This window comes from Colletes gigas, unplaced genomic scaffold (assembly GCF_013123115.1).
Source record: "Colletes gigas isolate AHSC1104 unplaced genomic scaffold, ASM1312311v1 Colletes_gigas_Sc00007, whole genome shotgun sequence".
Taxonomy (NCBI): domain Eukaryota; kingdom Metazoa; phylum Arthropoda; class Insecta; order Hymenoptera; family Colletidae; genus Colletes; species Colletes gigas.
This window is the reverse complement of record NW_025106636.1, coordinates 3045399-3064023: the sequence shown is the minus strand read 5'-3', so window position 1 is coordinate 3064023 and position 18625 is coordinate 3045399. Positions and strand designations below refer to the sequence as shown.

The 18625-nt window shown below is 43.2% G+C and overlaps 1 protein-coding gene across 4 annotated transcripts in view; it reads right to left on the bottom strand.

Moving 5' to 3' along the window:
* Positions 1-1438: 1438 nt before the first annotated feature.
* Positions 1439-18625, bottom strand: part of LOC122396185 — a 128705-nt gene continuing 111518 nt past the window's right edge. Inside the window, exons 2-13 of one of the 4 annotated variants that reach the window (XR_006259017.1) lie at positions 12538-13897; positions 11722-11859; positions 11091-11169; positions 8514-8617; positions 5949-6209; positions 5572-5874; positions 4683-5122; positions 4221-4600; positions 3530-4136; positions 2649-3443; positions 2290-2368; positions 1759-1809 (exon numbers count right to left, since the gene is read on the bottom strand). Coding sequence is in view for 3 of the 4 variants with exons in the window: in XM_043394361.1 (XP_043250296.1) it covers positions 1474-1809; positions 2649-3443; positions 3530-4136; positions 4221-4600; positions 4683-5122; positions 5572-5874; positions 5949-6209; positions 8514-8617; positions 11091-11169; positions 11722-11859; positions 12538-13651 (4557 nt within the window). In the remaining variant the exon portion in view is untranslated. Of the gene's footprint in view, positions 1810-2289; positions 2369-2648; positions 3444-3529; positions 4137-4220; positions 4601-4682; positions 5123-5571; positions 5875-5948; positions 6210-8513; positions 8618-11090; positions 11170-11721; positions 11860-12537; positions 13898-18625 lie in introns of all 4 variants that reach the window. The other 3 variants (XM_043394361.1, XM_043394362.1, XM_043394363.1) reach the window with 3 other exon arrangements.

The window sequence follows — 18625 nt, the reverse complement described above, 5'->3', positions numbered from 1 at the left end:
CCTCGACAGAAAAGAAAAAGGTTGGGACGAACGTGCGCGATCCTCGTTCCGTAAAAATACAAATGTACAAATGCAACGTTTCCAAAAAAGAATCTCAAGCCAAGAGAACGCGAAAGAGAGCGAACAATCTCGTGACAAAAATATACCCGGGCTCCTCGCGTGTCGATAATGGACGCAAGAAGAACGCGCGAAGACGACCGAGAATAAAAATAATCGTAGTAATACTCTTTCGTTTACTCTACGCAACAGTCTATAAGCCTCTTTCATCTGGATCACATCTTCACGCTTTAGTTTTCACGCTCTATTCGTCGGTAGCTCGGTGTCCCCTAAACACCTCGAGCGACTTTGCTTAATATTTAGGACGCTTCTCGATTTTTCGTCGACAATCATCTAGCGGATCTCCGGTGAAAATAGGACGATCTCGACGTACTATGGAAAAGAATCGCTCGATTCCGGGATGACAATGGAGCCCCCAACGAGAACGGTGGCTCTTTTAGGTCCGGGGTAATCCGCTTCGAGGACCGTGGCCCGTTTTTCTCTTTCTTTCCCGAGCCTGACGACGAGACTCGACCATTAACGAGACCATCGGCGCTGAATCGTTAAATCGAAACATATAAATATAAAATCTTGCTCGAGATTCTGTTCTTGGTTCGTTCGGCGCTTCGATCCTCGTCGATCGCGAGTAACGATCCGTAATGGAAGAAAAACGAAGAGAACGCGTAACTCAGAAGGGTTACGAGGAATCGATCGAACGCGATGAGATCTCTGCAACTTTCGAGCGAAAAAAATACCACTGAGATCGTTGTCTAAAATGTAACGGTGTACCATGAGTATTATCCATATCCCTCGCTGGTCGTACAGCGGTTGGCGGATCGAAACTCGGGGTTTGGAATGTACGGGTCACGTGGACACGGTAATTCACACTCTCGAGCGACAATGTTGAGGCTGTTACGCAACCAGCGGATAATTACGTTGTTCGAATCCGGCGCGACGATTGTGTGTGCTCGAGAGCGGGAATTACCGTGCCGTGTTCTTTGATCCTCGACGCACGGATCGTTCTTGCATACCTCTATCTAATTACGTGTAATTTACTTAGAGCCTCGACATAGAATTGAAAACTTCTCGCGTAAGCCGCTGCAAGCGCTTCCCTTATGTACACGTAAACGCGTTCCGTGTCGCGCCAATGGCGGACACCCGTCTATCGTTTCAACAGAAATATCTACAATCCTCCACTCGGCGTACAAACGACCGTGAACAAAGAAAATGCAGAGAACTTCGTCGAGGCTTCGACGAGAAGCTCGAACGAAGCCGCTGTTTTGGCTGCTATTGCCGATTTACTTACGAGACGGAGAGTTTCATTACGCATTATCGTCGGGACAGTTCCGGTCTCTTCCCCGAGAGATCGTTTCTACATAATCTTCTGCTGTTTTTTTTTTCTTCTTTTTGTTTTCATTTTTTTGTTGTTTACTTATGCTATAAATATGCGGTGTGCTTGCTGCTGTGCTCGAGAGCCGCGAGCACGTCCTGCTTCTGTCTCACGTAAAGTCTGCCCTTTTTCCAGGGATTCTGTAGCTGCAGCAGCTTGAAGTCGTCCCTGAGGCAACGTTCCCTGGCGCCGATCACCGCTACCAAACAGAAATTCGGCAGCTCGTCGGACGTGTAGATGGGACCCTCCTGGCCCTTGAGGACCATCGCCATGTTCAGCTGCTTCACGACCAGATTCACCACCTCTCTGGCCGTGGTCCTCGGCGTGACGTGTAATTTCAGACTGGTACCGGATGCCAGGCCAGTCTCGTAGGCCGCGTAAACCTGCAAAGATCCGTTCGTTAGAATTGGAAGAGTACACGTCCAACCGAACAGACAAACTTTCTGTTGTAAAATCAGCGTTTGCAGCGACATTCAGCTGGCAGCGACAACGCGTTGCTCGGTGCGTCTTGGCTGTTACTTGTGAACGAGAAGTGAAATTAATGGATGTTAGTTTGCGAGCAACGAAATCGATGAACCACTTATCAAGATGATCGTACAACGCTCGATCTCATTGAGATTGACTTGTCGAAGTAACAGTTGAGTAATTCAGACTCTGACATGCTTCGTTAAAGTTGGTACCAGGTCTGGGACTGTTCGAATGTTCGAATTCTAATAAATTCGATTTGCAAGTAGCCAGTATTGATATTCGAGTACGCGAAAGTTAAACGAATAGTCCCAAATCCTGATCGATACACAGAAAGCGCGTTTCGGAAAGCGTATCTGAGCGAAAGAAGCGCTGAAACGTAGCGGTTGGCGGCTTACTCGTGTGTCTGCTACATCGGTCTGCACTAGAAGACCAAGTGAGCTGTTTTTAACTACAATCGGGTTAGACTTGTGTTCCCTACAAGGAAAAATATCATTTTCAATGGGTAGTTCTGGAACATAACAAGCTTTTACCCTAAGAAAGCTTGCGCAATGTAGAACAATCTCCCGTTTAACATAAAGCGACCGAGACAGTTTGTGTCGGAGTGAGTCTCAAGATTGGTACCAAGTTTATATTTATACCTTCCAAACTAACCTACTAAACGCAACAGACCAGTCTCGAGAGTCACTGTTAGCCTCTCTTCGATACGAATTACATCCTATTGAGATTGACGTTTGAAGACACCGCCAGAAGTTACCTGGAGAATGCCAGGCGGAGGTGCTGGCATCATCGTGGTCTCGTTCTTCTCCTCCTCCAGCTGGCTCTCCAGCGTCCCGGTCGCCATGGCCGCGACACTGGCGGTAGGCTTGGTTGATTTCCCTTTGGTGTGTACAGCTTTGATGCAGGCGGTCGAATTGGGGGTGGAGTATTCGTCGCTACTCAAAGAGTGCAAACTGTCGGAGTTGGTGTTACTGACGCTGAGGAGGCTAGTAGCGTTCGTCATGCCCGTCGACACGCTCAAAAGCGAGCCGCCATAAATGATGGGCTTTATGCTGAGCAACGGGCTGCTACTAGCCGACGCGGACGTGATCGTCGCTGACCTGTTTCGGGGACTGTGTTTGTATTTCGTTAGAATCAACGTGTCCTCGGATTTGGACGGCGGCAGCCTCGTGTTCTGCAACGGTACCAGATGGTTGTTACTGCTGGCGCTGGTCGCGCTGCTTAGATTGCTGGTGCTGCTTATCGGTATACAGGACTTTGGGGGTTCCGAGCCGGTCGAAACGTTCGAGGTGTTGCTGCCTTTGCGTATGTACTGCCCGCTGGGCAACTGTTGCTCGCTTTTGCTGAACTCCGTCGTGAGCAGATTCGACGAGGAATTGGTCACGTTCGGTCCCGGCCAGCTGCCACGTCCTGGACTGGACTTGACGAGCTTCGGATCGCGCGGCGGCAATTGCAACAAACTCCTCTTTAGGCTGTTGCTGTTATTGTTGCTTTTGTTCCTGTCGAGACTGAGCAGGTGCTTCATCGAAATTCCGAGCGCCTGCGAGGTACCCTGCAATCACAAATCACAGAATCGTTTAACGTCGGAGCGAGCAATGCTTCGCTTGTGCTTTATTCCACAGAAGGGATCGAACTTACGGTTTGTTGCGACGATCCGCGATCCCTCGCGAACGTGATCACATCTATGAGCCATCTAGCGCCTTTCCACACGGTGTTTACCTGCGACTGAAGATCCTGCAATCTGGCCAGCTTGTCCTTCGCCACGCTCAGCTCCAGAGAACTGAAAGCTTCGCGGTGGCTGTGCTGAGCTTGCGCCGTGTCCAGTTCCAGGATGCAACTTAGCCTCGAGTATCTATTGATTACGTCCTTCTGATACGTGTTCAAGTGCACCATCTCGAACACTTGAATGGGCAACGATAGAAGATCGCCCCTTTGCAGAAGGATTTCTCTGGTTCCAGGTACGCAACAAGCGGTCTCCGCTGGAGGCACGGCGATCAGGAAGGACACGTCGTGGGTCAGATCGATCACCTCGGCGTCGTACAGTCGATGACACAGGGAATCCTCGGGGCTGATCTCCATATAATTGAACAATCGTCTCGCGGTAGCAGCGACGAGATCCACGAACAGCTTTTGTTGCTCCGTACCTTGCGACTCGTTCGTTACGTTCTCCTTCTCCTCGGAGTCCTTGGCCGAAACGTCCGAAGCGTGAATACGTGTTATCCTTTTCAGATAATCCCACTCTTCGCTGTGACCAGAGTAACGATAAAATATTGATTAAACGAGCAGATATTTCATTTTATAACGCAGGGTAAACGATCCTGATACTTACGCGGATACGTGCGGATTGTCGCGGATCTTGCAGTGAGGTAAAACGTTAGGCGACTTTGCTGGTACCACGACCTGGATCAGATCTACGCTACTTTGCATCTTTATGTAACCAAGGTACAGCCCCTTCGATAGTTTAATACTGCTGACTTGGTGATAGGTCATCTGTTCCTGTATACTGGCTATCAAGATGTCCGCCACGTTGCTGTCCTCGTGAGTAATTACCTTTTTCGTCACTTTGCTGAGTGGCAGCCATCTGCTGTTCAATACTGAGATCAACTTTGGGGATTTTATGTAATTTACCGTGGAGAATACTAGGGTGCCCTGGATGTCTCGAACAGGTTTATGGTACAGTTGCCCGAGGTCCTGTATGCACAGTGCTGCCTATAATGGTAAACATTATTGATATTACACCTCTTTGGCGATTTTACAAAAACATTTCACGTGAAAATATGAAACTACGTGCCTGCATTTGCGCAGCAGCTTGCAACAGCTTTATCCTGAAGTGGTTCGTCGAGCTGCTGTGGCTCTTCTCCATGTCCTGGCGGAGAGTCTTCACGTCGTCCCAAGTGCAGGCCACTTTCATCAGCCAATGGAAATCGTTGTAAATACAGCTAGGGTAAGTCTCGTCTACCTCGATCACGGGCAGGAAATCCTCGTTCGTCACGAGCACCTTGTCCTCGTGATAGAGCAGACAGGCGAGGAACACACCGCGCCTGAGATTCTTTTGAAATTTACTCGTCGCCGTGAACAGCTGCTTTATCGTCGTTTTCTTCTTATGGTTACGCCTCTGTACCGCCGGCGTTTCTTGCGTGTACTCCGGCCGTCTTATGTCCGTGAACAGAGTATTTAATTGCTCCAATCGACCCGCGAACCTTGGCACCCTGCCGTCGATGTCCCTCCAACCTAAAACGATGATCGTTCATCCCTCAGACACTTTCATTCTCAGAGACTCGGCAGTAAATTGAATTTGACGCTACTGCTTAAGGCAAATTTAGTCACGGTGGAAGTTGTCATTTGGCTTTAGCCTATGTACAGTAATGCATGGTTAGCTTCTAACATTTTGGAAACTGCTCCACATTATTTGGATTCATTTTAATTGGAGGAATCTCAGAAATGGGTACAGAAAGTAAAAATACTTTTTATTGTATGTTCATCAATCTCCTTGCAGCATCTCTATGCATTGTGTCTCTTTTCTATCCTACTTGAGGTTTCGAGACGTTAAGGGGAAGGTATCAGAAGGGTTGAATCGTAGAAAGTTAACAGTCCAACGTCACCAGTACCAATGGGGATACATAGTGGTCATACAAGCGTACAAATTTACTGATTTATAAGAACATAAAAAGCGACTTTACTGCTAGGAGTAACGTGAGCAGGCGTGGAGTTCCTGAACCTGCTGTAGCCCTTCAGGTTCCCAGCGGCCGCTCGAAAATGGTACTTCTGTCCCTGGATCAGATCGTCGATTCTGCACTCCCTCTGTTTCATGTCCAGGACCTCTCTCTCGCCGCAGATCACCGAGAAGTCGTCCTTGACGCTCCACTGGACCTTGAACTTGGTGCAGATGGGCGAGTCGTGGGAATCCGGCTCCTGGAATCTCACCGTGACAGAGTTCGTGCCCGTGACGTCCACCGCGACCAGGAACGGTATATCGGGCGGTCCTGAGAAACATAGAAGGTTCCAACGTTCTGCTGGTACGAGCTGGGTCGGGTCCAGGTATCCCCGGAGGACTTACTCGCTTGATCGAACCCGAGCAACATCTTCCTGAGTGCTCTGGCTCTCCTTTCCCACAGGGCCAGCTGCTTGTCCTCCGCGCTACCGCCGCATCCCGTGAGATTGTTGTGCTGGGACGAGAAACTTGACCTGTGGCTGGTCGGCGGCTCCAGAAGGGTGGTGCCGCCGCTACCGGAAGTACTGCCACCCAGCTCTTGGACTCTGTGCTCCGCTTCCGACAGCAACGAGGCCAAATGGCTGCCCAGGGATTCCGGAGATTTGACTGGAATCGTTCAGACAATACTCGAGACGCGTTTCATCGTGTTTCTGTGCATCCTCGGTAGCAAAACTATTTTGTTAAATTTAAAGAACGTTTCTGTGGATAGTTGTGCTTGTCTTGGTGTATGAAAAAGGTTTTCAAACTGTTCAGAGGACAGTTTCGACGAAAGAAACGAGAGATGGGGAATTCAGAACGGGAAGAAAACATGTAATCGGCTCGATTGTGCCATAGAAATCAACGTGGCTTGTGGAGCGGAGAAAAATACACGCGACAGGGATCCTGGCTAATTGGGGCGATTCAGTCGTTCCAATGTTTATGAATGCAAAATCCTGCGGCGAATTGCATCCGGGATGGATGGTTACACACCTCAATCATTTCGCCCACAATTCTGTCCATGGCAGATATCGATTCTCGCTTTCCATCGACACGCATAATCTCGGGGCGAATTATTTCGATAACTTTTCATGCATCGACGCCAATGGTCGATTCTTTTCTGTAAATTTGATTTAATATGAAAGGGAATAAATTCTCACGACCTTTCACAGGGGTTTATTTGTAATAAAAAAACACGATTTAGTTGTTCTTTTTTAGACGTTGCGTTTAGAATTCTAAGATGGAGAAGAGACTAGAAAAGTAGCATTTTGAATCGTCGAAACGGACAGTGGTCAATGAATTATCAGATGAAATTTTTACCAGAGAATTTAATCGACAGATTAGATTCGAAACGCTTAATGGACCGCCATAAGCTTAAAAGCTTCATCTCGCGGGCAAGGATCGTAATTCTAATCGAATCGCACGGGGAATCATCGCAGTGGCGTTTCGTTACGGCACGATCACGAACATCGTTGATCGATTTTGCAGTGACTGAAAATTTCCAATCGCTCGTATCGTACCGCCATTACACAAATCACTCTCGGTACGTTGCATCAATTAATTACTAGCTTCGCAAATATTTGGAGTCCCGTTAACCGATGAGCAATGTACTAATTCTATCTCCACTTCTTACTCGACTTGGCTCAACAAGATTTTTATGAAATTTTCTCTGTTAAGATCAAATATCTACAATTGGAAAACTTGTGAAGGAATACTTTTCAATTTTATTTAATTTTACTTGATTTAAACAGTAATTCAAGATCAATTGTATGGAGAATTTAGTTTATAATTATGTTTATATTTATAATAGTTTTATATAATTTTGTAACATGGTTTAGTAATTCTATGCCCATTTCTTACTTGACTTGGCTCAAAAAGATTTTTAAGAAATTTTCTCTGTTAAGAACAGATATCTACACTTGGACTTCAACCAGTGAAAGAATAGTTTATAATTTTATTTAATTTTACTTGATTAAACAGTAATTCAAAATCAATTGTATGGTGAATTTAGAATAATTTATAGTTATGATTGTTTTATACAATTTTGTAACATAGTTTAACAACAGTAACATTTATTTATTTTTTTATTCAAGGCACTGGAAAATATTAAGAAACACAAAGATTCGTATGTGTGATGGTAAAAATTGCTATCGATAGCAATACTTTCATTGTGTTTAATAACAGCCGTGTTAAGGGATCCGTTAAAATGGCGGAGAAGAAGACCAGGCGGGAAGTTCTTTTCGCGCTTCTCGCTTTAGTTTCGCCGCGTTCGAAACGCAATAAAGTCCCTATGGCATTTTTATTACACACTGCGGAATCCTAATTGGAATCCCATCCCGTTCGACTATTTTTCCTTTCCTTCTTGGCCCGATCGGATCTCGTTTTTTTTACCACCGACCCGAAACCACGTGTAATTTACCCCGAAAATCGTACATCCGAGTTCCGACGCGACTTTTTCGCCCGCGGAAATTTATTTCTCGACCGTAACACACGCCATCGCTAGAAACGAGCCAGCAGTTATTTCCACGGGTACGCAAAATTGTCGACGTTCGAACAATTCGTCTAGTCAAACGTTTTTCCCGTGCCTTTTATAGCCACTGTACAAGCGACGAATTTGCGTGGCTATTGTTTGGCAAAACGGTGGTTGTGAGTAGAGAGAAAAAAACAGCTACGATTTGTTTGATTTTCTGCGTGTCGAAGTTTTCCAGTGGCACGCGCGACCATTGTTACGAAACGAACGATTTCTGATTATTGCTAAAAATTCAAACGAAATACTGAAATATTCAAACTTGCGTTTGTAATATTTAACTGGTGTTCAGGCTCGATTAATGCAACGAAAGTTCCACTGCGTTTCGATGAATGTTTTCGTTAGAATTTCGAACGAACTCGTGTCATAGGTGAAATGCAGAAAATGGAATTCGGGGGAATACTTACACTGATTACCCTCTTGTGCACCGAACGCGACCAGCATTTTTGCAAGCGGCCTATTGTTGCTGAGAACCGCGACATCCAGAGCTGAGAGGCCGTCGCTGTTCACGCTGAAAATTTAATTCAGCCACACGTTACTCGAGATCGTGTCCTTTCTATTTTATTTCGTATTACATGACATATCAATTTCAATAAAAAATTATCTCTTCGTTCCGTTTCTATCAAGAGTTCTACAATTTTTACACTAACTTGGTAAATTTATGTCGGTTACTAGTGACTATTATGGTAATGAATGTGTTAACTTTATTGTTAAGTATTGTTGATATTAATGTATCACTTAAATATGTAAAAATAAAGAGAGTCTGATAATAATTTCTTGATCCACTGAACCTAATAACGTCCAATAATTGACGGATATTGAACTCATGTAGACGTGACAGCGGCCGATACCTGATTACTATCGAAGCCACGTATACGACAGCTCTGGATGAGAACGATGTATCGATGATTTCTGTCGATACATCGATGCTTCTACCATAGACGAGGTATACGAGCAGACCTTACATCCAATGCATTTTTCCAGCACTTTTCACTGGCAAAGAATTTTTTTCTCGAAAATGGGTGGGACTTCGTGGGCATGTCTATTCACCAAAAATAATTATATTCGACCCCTACAACTAACTATAATTTTTTCACGACGATTTGAAATTTTTTTTTGACGAAAAATTTCTACACTTATACGAATTTTTTTCTCGAAAGTGGGCAGGATTTCGAGAGTATGTCTATTCACCAAAAATGATTGTAATCGACCCCAGTAACCAAAAATAATTTTTCCAAAACGATTTGAAATTTTCTAATTTTGTCGACTTTGACCACCTACTCGAATTTTTTTCTCGAAAATGCGTAAGATTTCGGAGGTATGTCTATTGACCAAAAATGATTGTAATCGACCTCTGCAACCAAAAATAATTTTTCTAAAGCGATTTGAAATTTTTCAATTTTGTCGACTTTGACCACCTACTCGAATTTTTTTCTCGAAAATGCGTAAGATTTCGAGGGTATGTCTACTCATCAAAAATTATTGTAATCGACCCCAGTAAGTAAAAATAATTTTTTCAGAACGATTTGATATTTCTTTTTTTACCGAAAAATTTTTGCATTCACTGAATTTTTTTCTCGAAAGTGCGTATGATTTCGAGGGCATGTCTATTGACCAAAAATGCTTGTAATCGACTCCCGCAACCAAAAATAATTTTAGAAGTGATCTACGTCCGATCAAGTTACTCCATACGCTCGTCATTGTTTATTCCTGTACGTTCAACGTTTCTTACAATTGTCTAGTTGCTTCTATAAACAATTAGCTTGGGTCTGCTCCGTTTGATTTATAAACAATTAGCTTTGGTCTGGTCCGTTTGATTATTGACAGGAGGGTTAAATCGCCGAGAACAAGGAAAACTCCGAACGGCTGCGCACCTTCGTACGTAGAAACGAACAATGGCGCTCATTTCCGCGACGTAATCGCGGCAATTTCGCCCTTGGATAAACCCGTGCTTTTGCTAGCTGCCATTAGTTAACCGGGACAAAGAGAGAAGCGGATAAACGGATTATCGCGGCAGCGAATGGACGTTCAGCGACGGTTACGATGCACCGGTTGCGACGGAAACGTCGATTCAGGGATCCAGATTCGAGTGGACGTTTGATGTCATCGATACGCCCGTTGGACTTTGATCCCGATGTGGTCTGTGGAGGCGCATTCCGAGCTTTGCCTCCCTGGGGGCAGATTTACGGAGATCAAAGGTCGATATTCGTCGACGGAATTGCCTTCGACTGTGTTCGCGCCTCGACACAGTCGGTACCACAAACTTTCGACGAACGTTTTTTCAGGGTCCAACCGGATCTGGACAAAGTCCAGGTTACCCCCCCCCGGTGCCAGGATGGTTTAAATTTCACGCAGTTCGCGGAAAGAATATTTCTCTTGGAAAGTCGCGTCGACGGTGAACGACAAAAGTTCGAACTTTCCCACCGCCGATGCAGCAGCAAGTTGGAAAGAAACTTTTGACTTCGATATTTCATACTTTTGGAGAAGTGTTATGGCAGAAGCTCTGTTATTGCACCGAAAGTGGCGTTGGGAAATTCAAGGCAATCCATTCATTGAGCGACCCTCCACTTGTCGACACTACTGTGTCATAATATGAAACGGCTATGAGCATCGAAGCATCTTTTAACTGAATTTTAAAATACACTTTCGGCAATGCAAAAGTAAATTTCACGCTATTAAATATCTATGCTCTACCGTCTGCCACGTATTTTAAAATTATTAATTTTTTAAGAAACATAATGTACACAGTCTTTGCTTAGACTGAATTACGAGGAACATGATTTATAATTAAATACAAAGGAAATATACAGTGGGTATGAGACGAGAAATTTCTGATAGGGAAATGTGGGGCAAGATGGGATATAATAATTATATCCTCTCAAAATACATATTTAGATAGAATTTTGAGAAATATAGTCTTCGTCTGATGAAAACATGACACTGATTTTTGTGGAATATCTAAGAAAAATGTTCAAAAATCTCACCTGTTCACGTCCACGTCAGTCGACTCCAAAATGGATCTAGCTTTGTCCAGGTGGCCATGTTCCACAGCCGCGAAGAGGGCTAAAAAACAAAAACAAAACAGAAATACTATAGAAAATTGTAAAGATTAAAAAGTACTTCTTGTTGGGGCATCGAGTGTCGCTGAATCTGTAAGACATAAATATTTCAAGCTCCTCATTTCATGAAACGTTTTAATACGCATACAGAGAGTTATAATAACAATATCATAATAGGTTGGCGAAGAAAATAAATGAGAATTCAAGAAATCATTGTAAACCTACAGCAAAAATAATAGTACCTTTTGCGCTGAGGATATATAAGAAATATATGATATATAAACATTACAATTAATTAATAAGAAAATAAAGACGTTGAAAGTACCAGTTTAGAAATGTGAAAATAAAATGTATCATACGGTAAGAAACTTTCTTTCGAATACGTACGATTTAAAAATAATTTGAAAAATGTGTAAAACACCTGCAAGAACAAATTGCAATTTTGTGCTCGTTAAATACGAGGCAATCTGCGTTGATCTTTATTTATACGATATCAGAGGCAAAATTGGCGCAAGTAGGATGAGTAAAGAAAATAAATGTTAAATAAATAAAATACCATGCAGGTGTATGTTGAGGGACTGTGCTGACAAAGGATTGATATGCACCGACGCAATGTTGTTCGCTTGTTGATGTGGCTGCTGCTTTTTCTTCCCGAATCCTTCCAGGAACTCCATCCCTTGCAAAGAGTACAACTCTGTGCGAACATAAACAAAAGGAACTGAATAACAGGTAAACAAAAGGGGTAACCCTGCGGCGAGAGTATCGCGGAAAATAAATAAAAAGGAAGAAGAATGATTTATGATATAGCTCTTCCCACCGATCCTGCAATTCATTATGAAAATAGATTTCGATATATTTTTCACGATTTTCGCAATCAAAAAAAGGAATCTTGACGTGAAAATTTGCTCGTGGGAAGCTTCGTTTCAGAGAAAATTCCTAATTGCGCTGGTCTTTACGATCATAGATAACACTTGCGTTGTTCTACGTTTTAAATAATTAAAATTGGTTCGATAATATCATACAGCAATAAATGTTTAAAGACACCAGTGTGATTTCTCATTAAATTGGCTCAAGTTTGACAATACGAGTCGAGAATGAACGTATGCATACTGATATTTAAATTTAATTTTCTCGAGAACGAAGCCTTCCACGCGATTTCGTTATTCTTTGCCCCCGTCTCGTGTCTACCCAATTTGCAACCATGAATTATAAAATACCCGGTGCAACGGTTCGAAACATTTGCAAAGCCTGGATAATTATCGCAGAAATGAAAATAACGTAGCAGTTGGGGAAAAATTCTTTTTTGCTCGCCATATTGGAAACGTGGTTTCTCGACGGACTGACAATCCGAAATGAAAATCTCTGGCCGTACTTGAGCCGGAAGTGGTCGTCACTAGGACCCTGTTCTGCCCAACGGATTCGTTGTCCCTCGAGTCCTTGATGGACTTCTTTCTTCCGACAGACGCCTTGCTCCGGAAGCTACCGCCGCGCGCGTTCGCCCACAAGCTCGCGATATTGTTCACCGTCCTGATCCTGCAGGACTTGGACGAGCAAACGGACGTTTTCCTGATCAGATCCGGGGACTCTCGTTCCTTGGGCAGCTTCTCGTCCCTGCAGCTACGACGATCGAAACCGGTCAGGTCATTGACGATCGAGTCCAAGCTCGCTGCCCTCTCTTCGTCCTGCAGGACCACGTCGTTCACGGACAGGCTTCTCGCCTTGGTGGCGACGATCAACGAGCAAGAAGCGTTTCTGTCGCAGGGGGACTCCGTTTCGAAGACCTCGCTGCTACGAACGCAACGACAGTTCCGTTCGCAGGATCCTCTGGAGTCCACCACCAGCGTCAATCCAGGATCCTGGGACGATTTCTCCACTGGCGAGTCGATTTTCGCCCCCTTCGCGTCGCGATCGCAGTCCTCGAACAGGAAACTCGACATGGAAGTGTCCAGGGAGCTGTCCAGACAGAAGGTGGGATTCTCGTAGAACAGACTAGGCGTGGGATCCTTTTTCTCGTAGGACTCCGACGCGTTGTTCCGCCAACGAAACACGTTCGTCGACGTCGGAGGATCGTCGCTCCTCTTCGGTTTCTCCGTGTCCTTGCGGTTCTTTCTCATGATCCTGTCGGTGAGGCACAGCTTGCTCTTCAGCTCTTTGCTGATTCCTCGGGACTCCAGCTCGTTCAACGAGAGCATGTCCTTCTCGTCGTTCGTTTCCCGTTTCTCGTCCCTCCGCAAAGGACTCGAGGACTCGTCGAGCTGCGGCAACTTGGTCGCGCGTTTCGCGGCTCGTTGGTCCCGCACGGACGTCGGCGACAAATCGAAACCGGCGTTCAAACGCAGGGTGGCGCGGCTACGCAGCTTCGACATGAGCTTCAACGACGCCCGGAAGGACCTCGATCTCTTCAGCGTCGACATCCGGTCGCCCGACGACCGCCTCGAGAGCAATTCCATCTTTGGGCTGGACCTGGACGTTTTGCGAAATTTCATCGGGAGCAGCCTTTTCGTTTACAAGCCAACTCTCTGTTCCGTGTTTCGAACTTTCGACCAACCACGCGGGGGAACTCGATTTAAAAACCGATTAAATTGTCCAGGCCGGTATTTCGGTATTTCGGAATTTTTTAACTTTGATCAATAAAATTTATCTACACTGTAAAAATATATTATCTTCTTATCTCTTTGGCAAAGACTTTAGTCCCTCGAGACCCTCCAAGGCACTTCTTTGGCTCCATAAAGCTGAAAAATTACGGATCACTTTTGTAGACAAACAAGGATCAAGAACGATCCTATCGTCGAGTTATCGACGGTCCTTCCTTCGGGAAAACACGACGAGCCTGTTCGAGATGATCAACGGTGTTACGCGACGCGTTACATTTTATGCTGGCTCCTGGAGTCAGGGATCGAACGATACTTTTTCTAAATAAGAGCTACCTGGCTAGCTTTCAGCGTTTAAATTATTTCTCTTATATTTATGAGTTAAGTTGAACATTTTGATTCTGGTATAAAAAATTTAATTTTTATAGTTATCTTATGGTCTGGAGAGGCTCTGGAATTTTCAAGTTAACAAAAGTCGAGGTCACTTTTTATTGTTATTGTTATATTAAAATCTAGAAGTTTCGTTCGACCTTCCACTGGAGCATATAACGATCGAGACCTTGATAAATTCCCTTTGATAACTGACATAACCGTCCGCTCGGATTAGAAGAAGGCATAAAGCCTTAAAAACGATATCCTTCGCTTCCCATCAAGGTTAATAGTCTTCTTTACGACGTAGTTAGAAACGGCGACACGGATAATTTTACACTTTCATAAATCCGAACGAAAAGCGATCAGAAACGGGAACTCCAAAAATAAAAAAGAACGTGTGAGATCGCATGGACTCTTGAATATCAACTGCAATAAATCCGAAAGAATCGAACCCCTAGGATCTAATATCCATCTCTAATTCCACATTCAGCAAAGACTACCCTCTTGAAACGACCAATATAATTCACTCGGGGGGAAAAACGACGCCATCTTTCTTATGTTTCCAATTGCAATTCATAGCTTTGAAGAATGACGAACGAGAGTTAAGACAATATAAGCTCGTATCAAGCAATATCTCTGATGATCAACTGAAATTCTTGCAAATAATGGAGAGCTTATGCATGGCTAAGCTAATGTTACAACTTGATTCTATTACATTCGTAGTACAATATTTGTACACTTTGTTTTGTAGTGAAATATCGTACCTCGACAACAATTTCGACCAAGCTTCGCTTTCATTGCTCCGACAGTAGCATATAGAATTTTAAAGTGGCCATATAGTCATGACACGTAGTCCCACTCGAAACAGTTTATATGCAAACCTAGTTCCTGCTCTACAAACCAGCGCAAACACCGATTTGAAAGTGTTATGACACAGACCGACCGGGCTTCTCGTGTCGCTAATCTCCGAGAGTGGGAACCTCGTAAGAGTTTCGTCGATGACGAATCGAGCACCGAGCATGATCGCGTAGAAACGAAATCTTCGAATTGATAGCGCGGGAGGGGCTGGTTGCCCCCGAGTAAAACGATTTTATTATTTACTTAGGACGCACGACGCTACGGTGATTTCAGCGCGCCAGCCCACAATTGCCCATTACGAAGAAGTGGTCTGAACGTCGCCTCTTCCTCCTCGAGACGAGCGTGACAATTTGTTAGCCCAATCAAATTTATTGCCGGCGTCCGTAGTCGGTTCTCGCTGGATCGGCCAAGATCGACACCGGTATTCGCGCCAAAATGGCCGCCAATGGTCGATTTTAAAAAGTTTATGTATTTTTCCACGAGCGTTTTTTGTCCAAAGTTAACAGATCCCATTCTAATCGTTTGAGGTTAGGTCTGGGTTAAGTACTGACCCACCTTAATAATTATATTGAAAAACATTGCAACTTGGGACTTTATAGTATTCATTTTTCCATCGAATTCGATATGTTTCGTCTGTGCATAATAAGTTATTTTGTTTTTACAAAATAAAAGAAAGGAGGAAAGGTCTGCTAGTGGACTCATAAACGACTGGGATATTGGGAAGTCGTTCGAGCGCTTGTGAGAGCGCGACCCCTCTGGTGGCGACGCCACAAAGTTTACAAAGGAACTGATGGCACGCTATTGTATTTGTTCTGATTTTTGAGAGATCAAAAGTTGTACAAAGCTTCTATTTTTGAGACAATGAAATTTGGGACATCGGCAAAGCTTGGGTTTGGTAGATCGATAGATATTTGTGTTTTCAGTGGCAACCTTTCGTACCCACGTTCTGGGAAACCTTTGCTCGTTTAAAAAATGTAGAAGTGCTTTTAGAATGCTGTACTTGAAAAGGATCAAAAGGATCGAAATACGTGTGTATGCGGTTGCAAAGTTTGCCAGCTCTCGAGGAATTCTGCCGGAGAGTTGGAAGGCGAATGCAATAAAGGGGGACGAAAGCTACGTAAAAGATTTCGTGTACGAGGAAAGGAGGCGTTGAATGTTGCGGGAAAGTGTCTTTTCGAAACGTTCTTACCACTATAGCGTCAGGTTTTGCAAGGAGCCAGCGAGTTCCACCGTTGGCGATCATTTAAGAAAATGTTGGCGTAGGTTGCTCTAAACGAATCGCCAATGTGTATTGCTGTACGGGAAGAGCTCTTTGAGAACTTGGGTTTCCTTGGCAATGTAAACGCCGGTGAATTTATTAATCGAACGGTATACGTTATCGCGTCAAACAAAGGTGTGAATGCGAAACGCGGGAACACGTATGAGTAATTGGAACCGTACGTCAATGTGTCGTATGGTTGGATAATTACAGAAACGAGTAAAAGCGAGAGCAAGTTCAACACGGCCAAGATAAATGATATTATAAATACATCAACGATTAGATAGTCGGACAGGTTCGAGGGCTGGGCAAACACGAACGTGCCAGCGCAGATGGTCAAATTGCATAAAAAGTATCAATGTATAATTTTAATAAACGGTCGAGAATGCGGGGATGGCAGCTTTATTAAAAAGTACAAACTACCGAGTGTCGTTTCTTTGGCTACTTAAACGATTCTATCTATATTTTTAATATCTGCGTAATGTATAATACATTAACTATTTTATGAACGATTTTGTTTAATATTTTTGTTCAACGAATATATTTTCATTTTTTTAGTTACGAATTAAAAGTTAGTTGAACGTTGGTCAGTGTTGCGTTTAAAAAGGGCATCCGCCCTTTTCTCCCTACGCTCTAGCTTATTAGTCTATCAACCCTTAATAACGCGTAATCGTTTCTGAGCTACGACTAATGCGACTCCATTATTACTTTAAATAGCTGGAGGACCAAGGAATCGTCTACTTCCTGCGTCTATTAATAATATTCTACGCACGGTATTTTTCATGATCAACGGTCAAACTGTAGCAATGTTTTTTGTTAATACAAATATACAGGGTGTTCGACCACCCCTGGGAAAAATTTTAATGGGACATTCTAGAGACCAAAATAAGACGAAAATCAAGAATATTAAATTTTTGACTGAGGCTTCAATAATAAGTTATTAAACAATTAAATTAAAAAATTTCAAATCGTTCTAAGAAAATTATTTTTAGTTGCAGGGGTGAAGTACAATTTTTTTTGGTGATTAGACATACCCCCAAATTCCTACGCACTTTTGAGAAAAAAATTCGAGATAGTGTGAAATTTTTCGACAAAATTACAAAATTTCCGATCGTTCTAAAAAAATTATTTTTAGTTGCTGGGGTCCAGTAAAAGCATTTTTGGTGATTAGACATAACCCCGAAATCCTACCCAGTTTCGAGAAAAAAATTCGAGTAGATGCTGAAATATTCGAGAAAATTAAAAAATTTCCAATCGTTCTAAAAAAATTATTTTTAGTTTCAGGGGTCCAGTACAAGCATTTTTGGTGATTAGACATAACCCCGAAATCCTACCCAGTTTCGAGAAAAAAATTCGAGTAGATGCTGAAATATTCGACAAAATTAGAAAATTTCCAATCGTTTTAAAAAAATTATGTTTAGTTGCAAGGGTCCAGTACAAGCATTTTTGGTGATTAGACATACCCCAAAAATCCTGCGCATTTTCGAGAAAAAAATTCAGTACAGACGGAACTTTAAACATTAGTAACTTCTTAACAAAGCCTACATCAACAAATTGGTATTCTTGACTTTCGTCCTATTTTGGCCTCTAGAATCTGCCATTACAATTTTTCCCAGGGATGGGGGTACACCCTGTATATGTGATAATTTGCATTGCACTGTTCTTATACAAGATGAGACACATTTCATTTGTCTACCTGAAATATTTTAAGGATGTTCGTTTTTTTAAACTCGATATCCCAAGTTCATCTGAAGCAGGATTGTTCAAACTATCATAGAGAATAAAATTTAAGGCGCTCGAGATGTCTGAATATATACCGCATGGAGGTGTCACAACATAATGATTCGGTGATTCAGTAATTTACAGTAATTTCCGCTTTAAAGTGACAAAATAGGGACCGGTTCACTTGAAATCAGAGTACGTAGCGATTCTTGGAGCAAACAGCGAGCGAGTCATTTCATCGTTCTTCAAAACGGAAGCCCTGATCCGATATTTATTAATCTAACGATACGAATATACGTACATCATAATTAAAAAAAAATCATATGTTAATATAACCGCCAACACGAAGGGTTTCGATACAAACACGTGAAATCAATGTTTATAAATCTGGCGTTAATAATATTTGAATGATTTTGATGTCTCTCTGCAAATTTCAAAAGTATGAAAGATAAATGTTTTCCGTCCGGGATATTAAAATTAATTAATCGTCGGGAGAAAACGTGTGCGATGGCGTGGAAATTATTTCGACGAAATACACACCGTATTTCAAAAACCGCTGCGCGGCGGTTAAAGTTTCATTCGTAAAACCAACATTTCATCGTGGAACAACCTGATACCCAGCGCTTTTATCCTCAAACGTACAGCTTTCGATTGTTGCT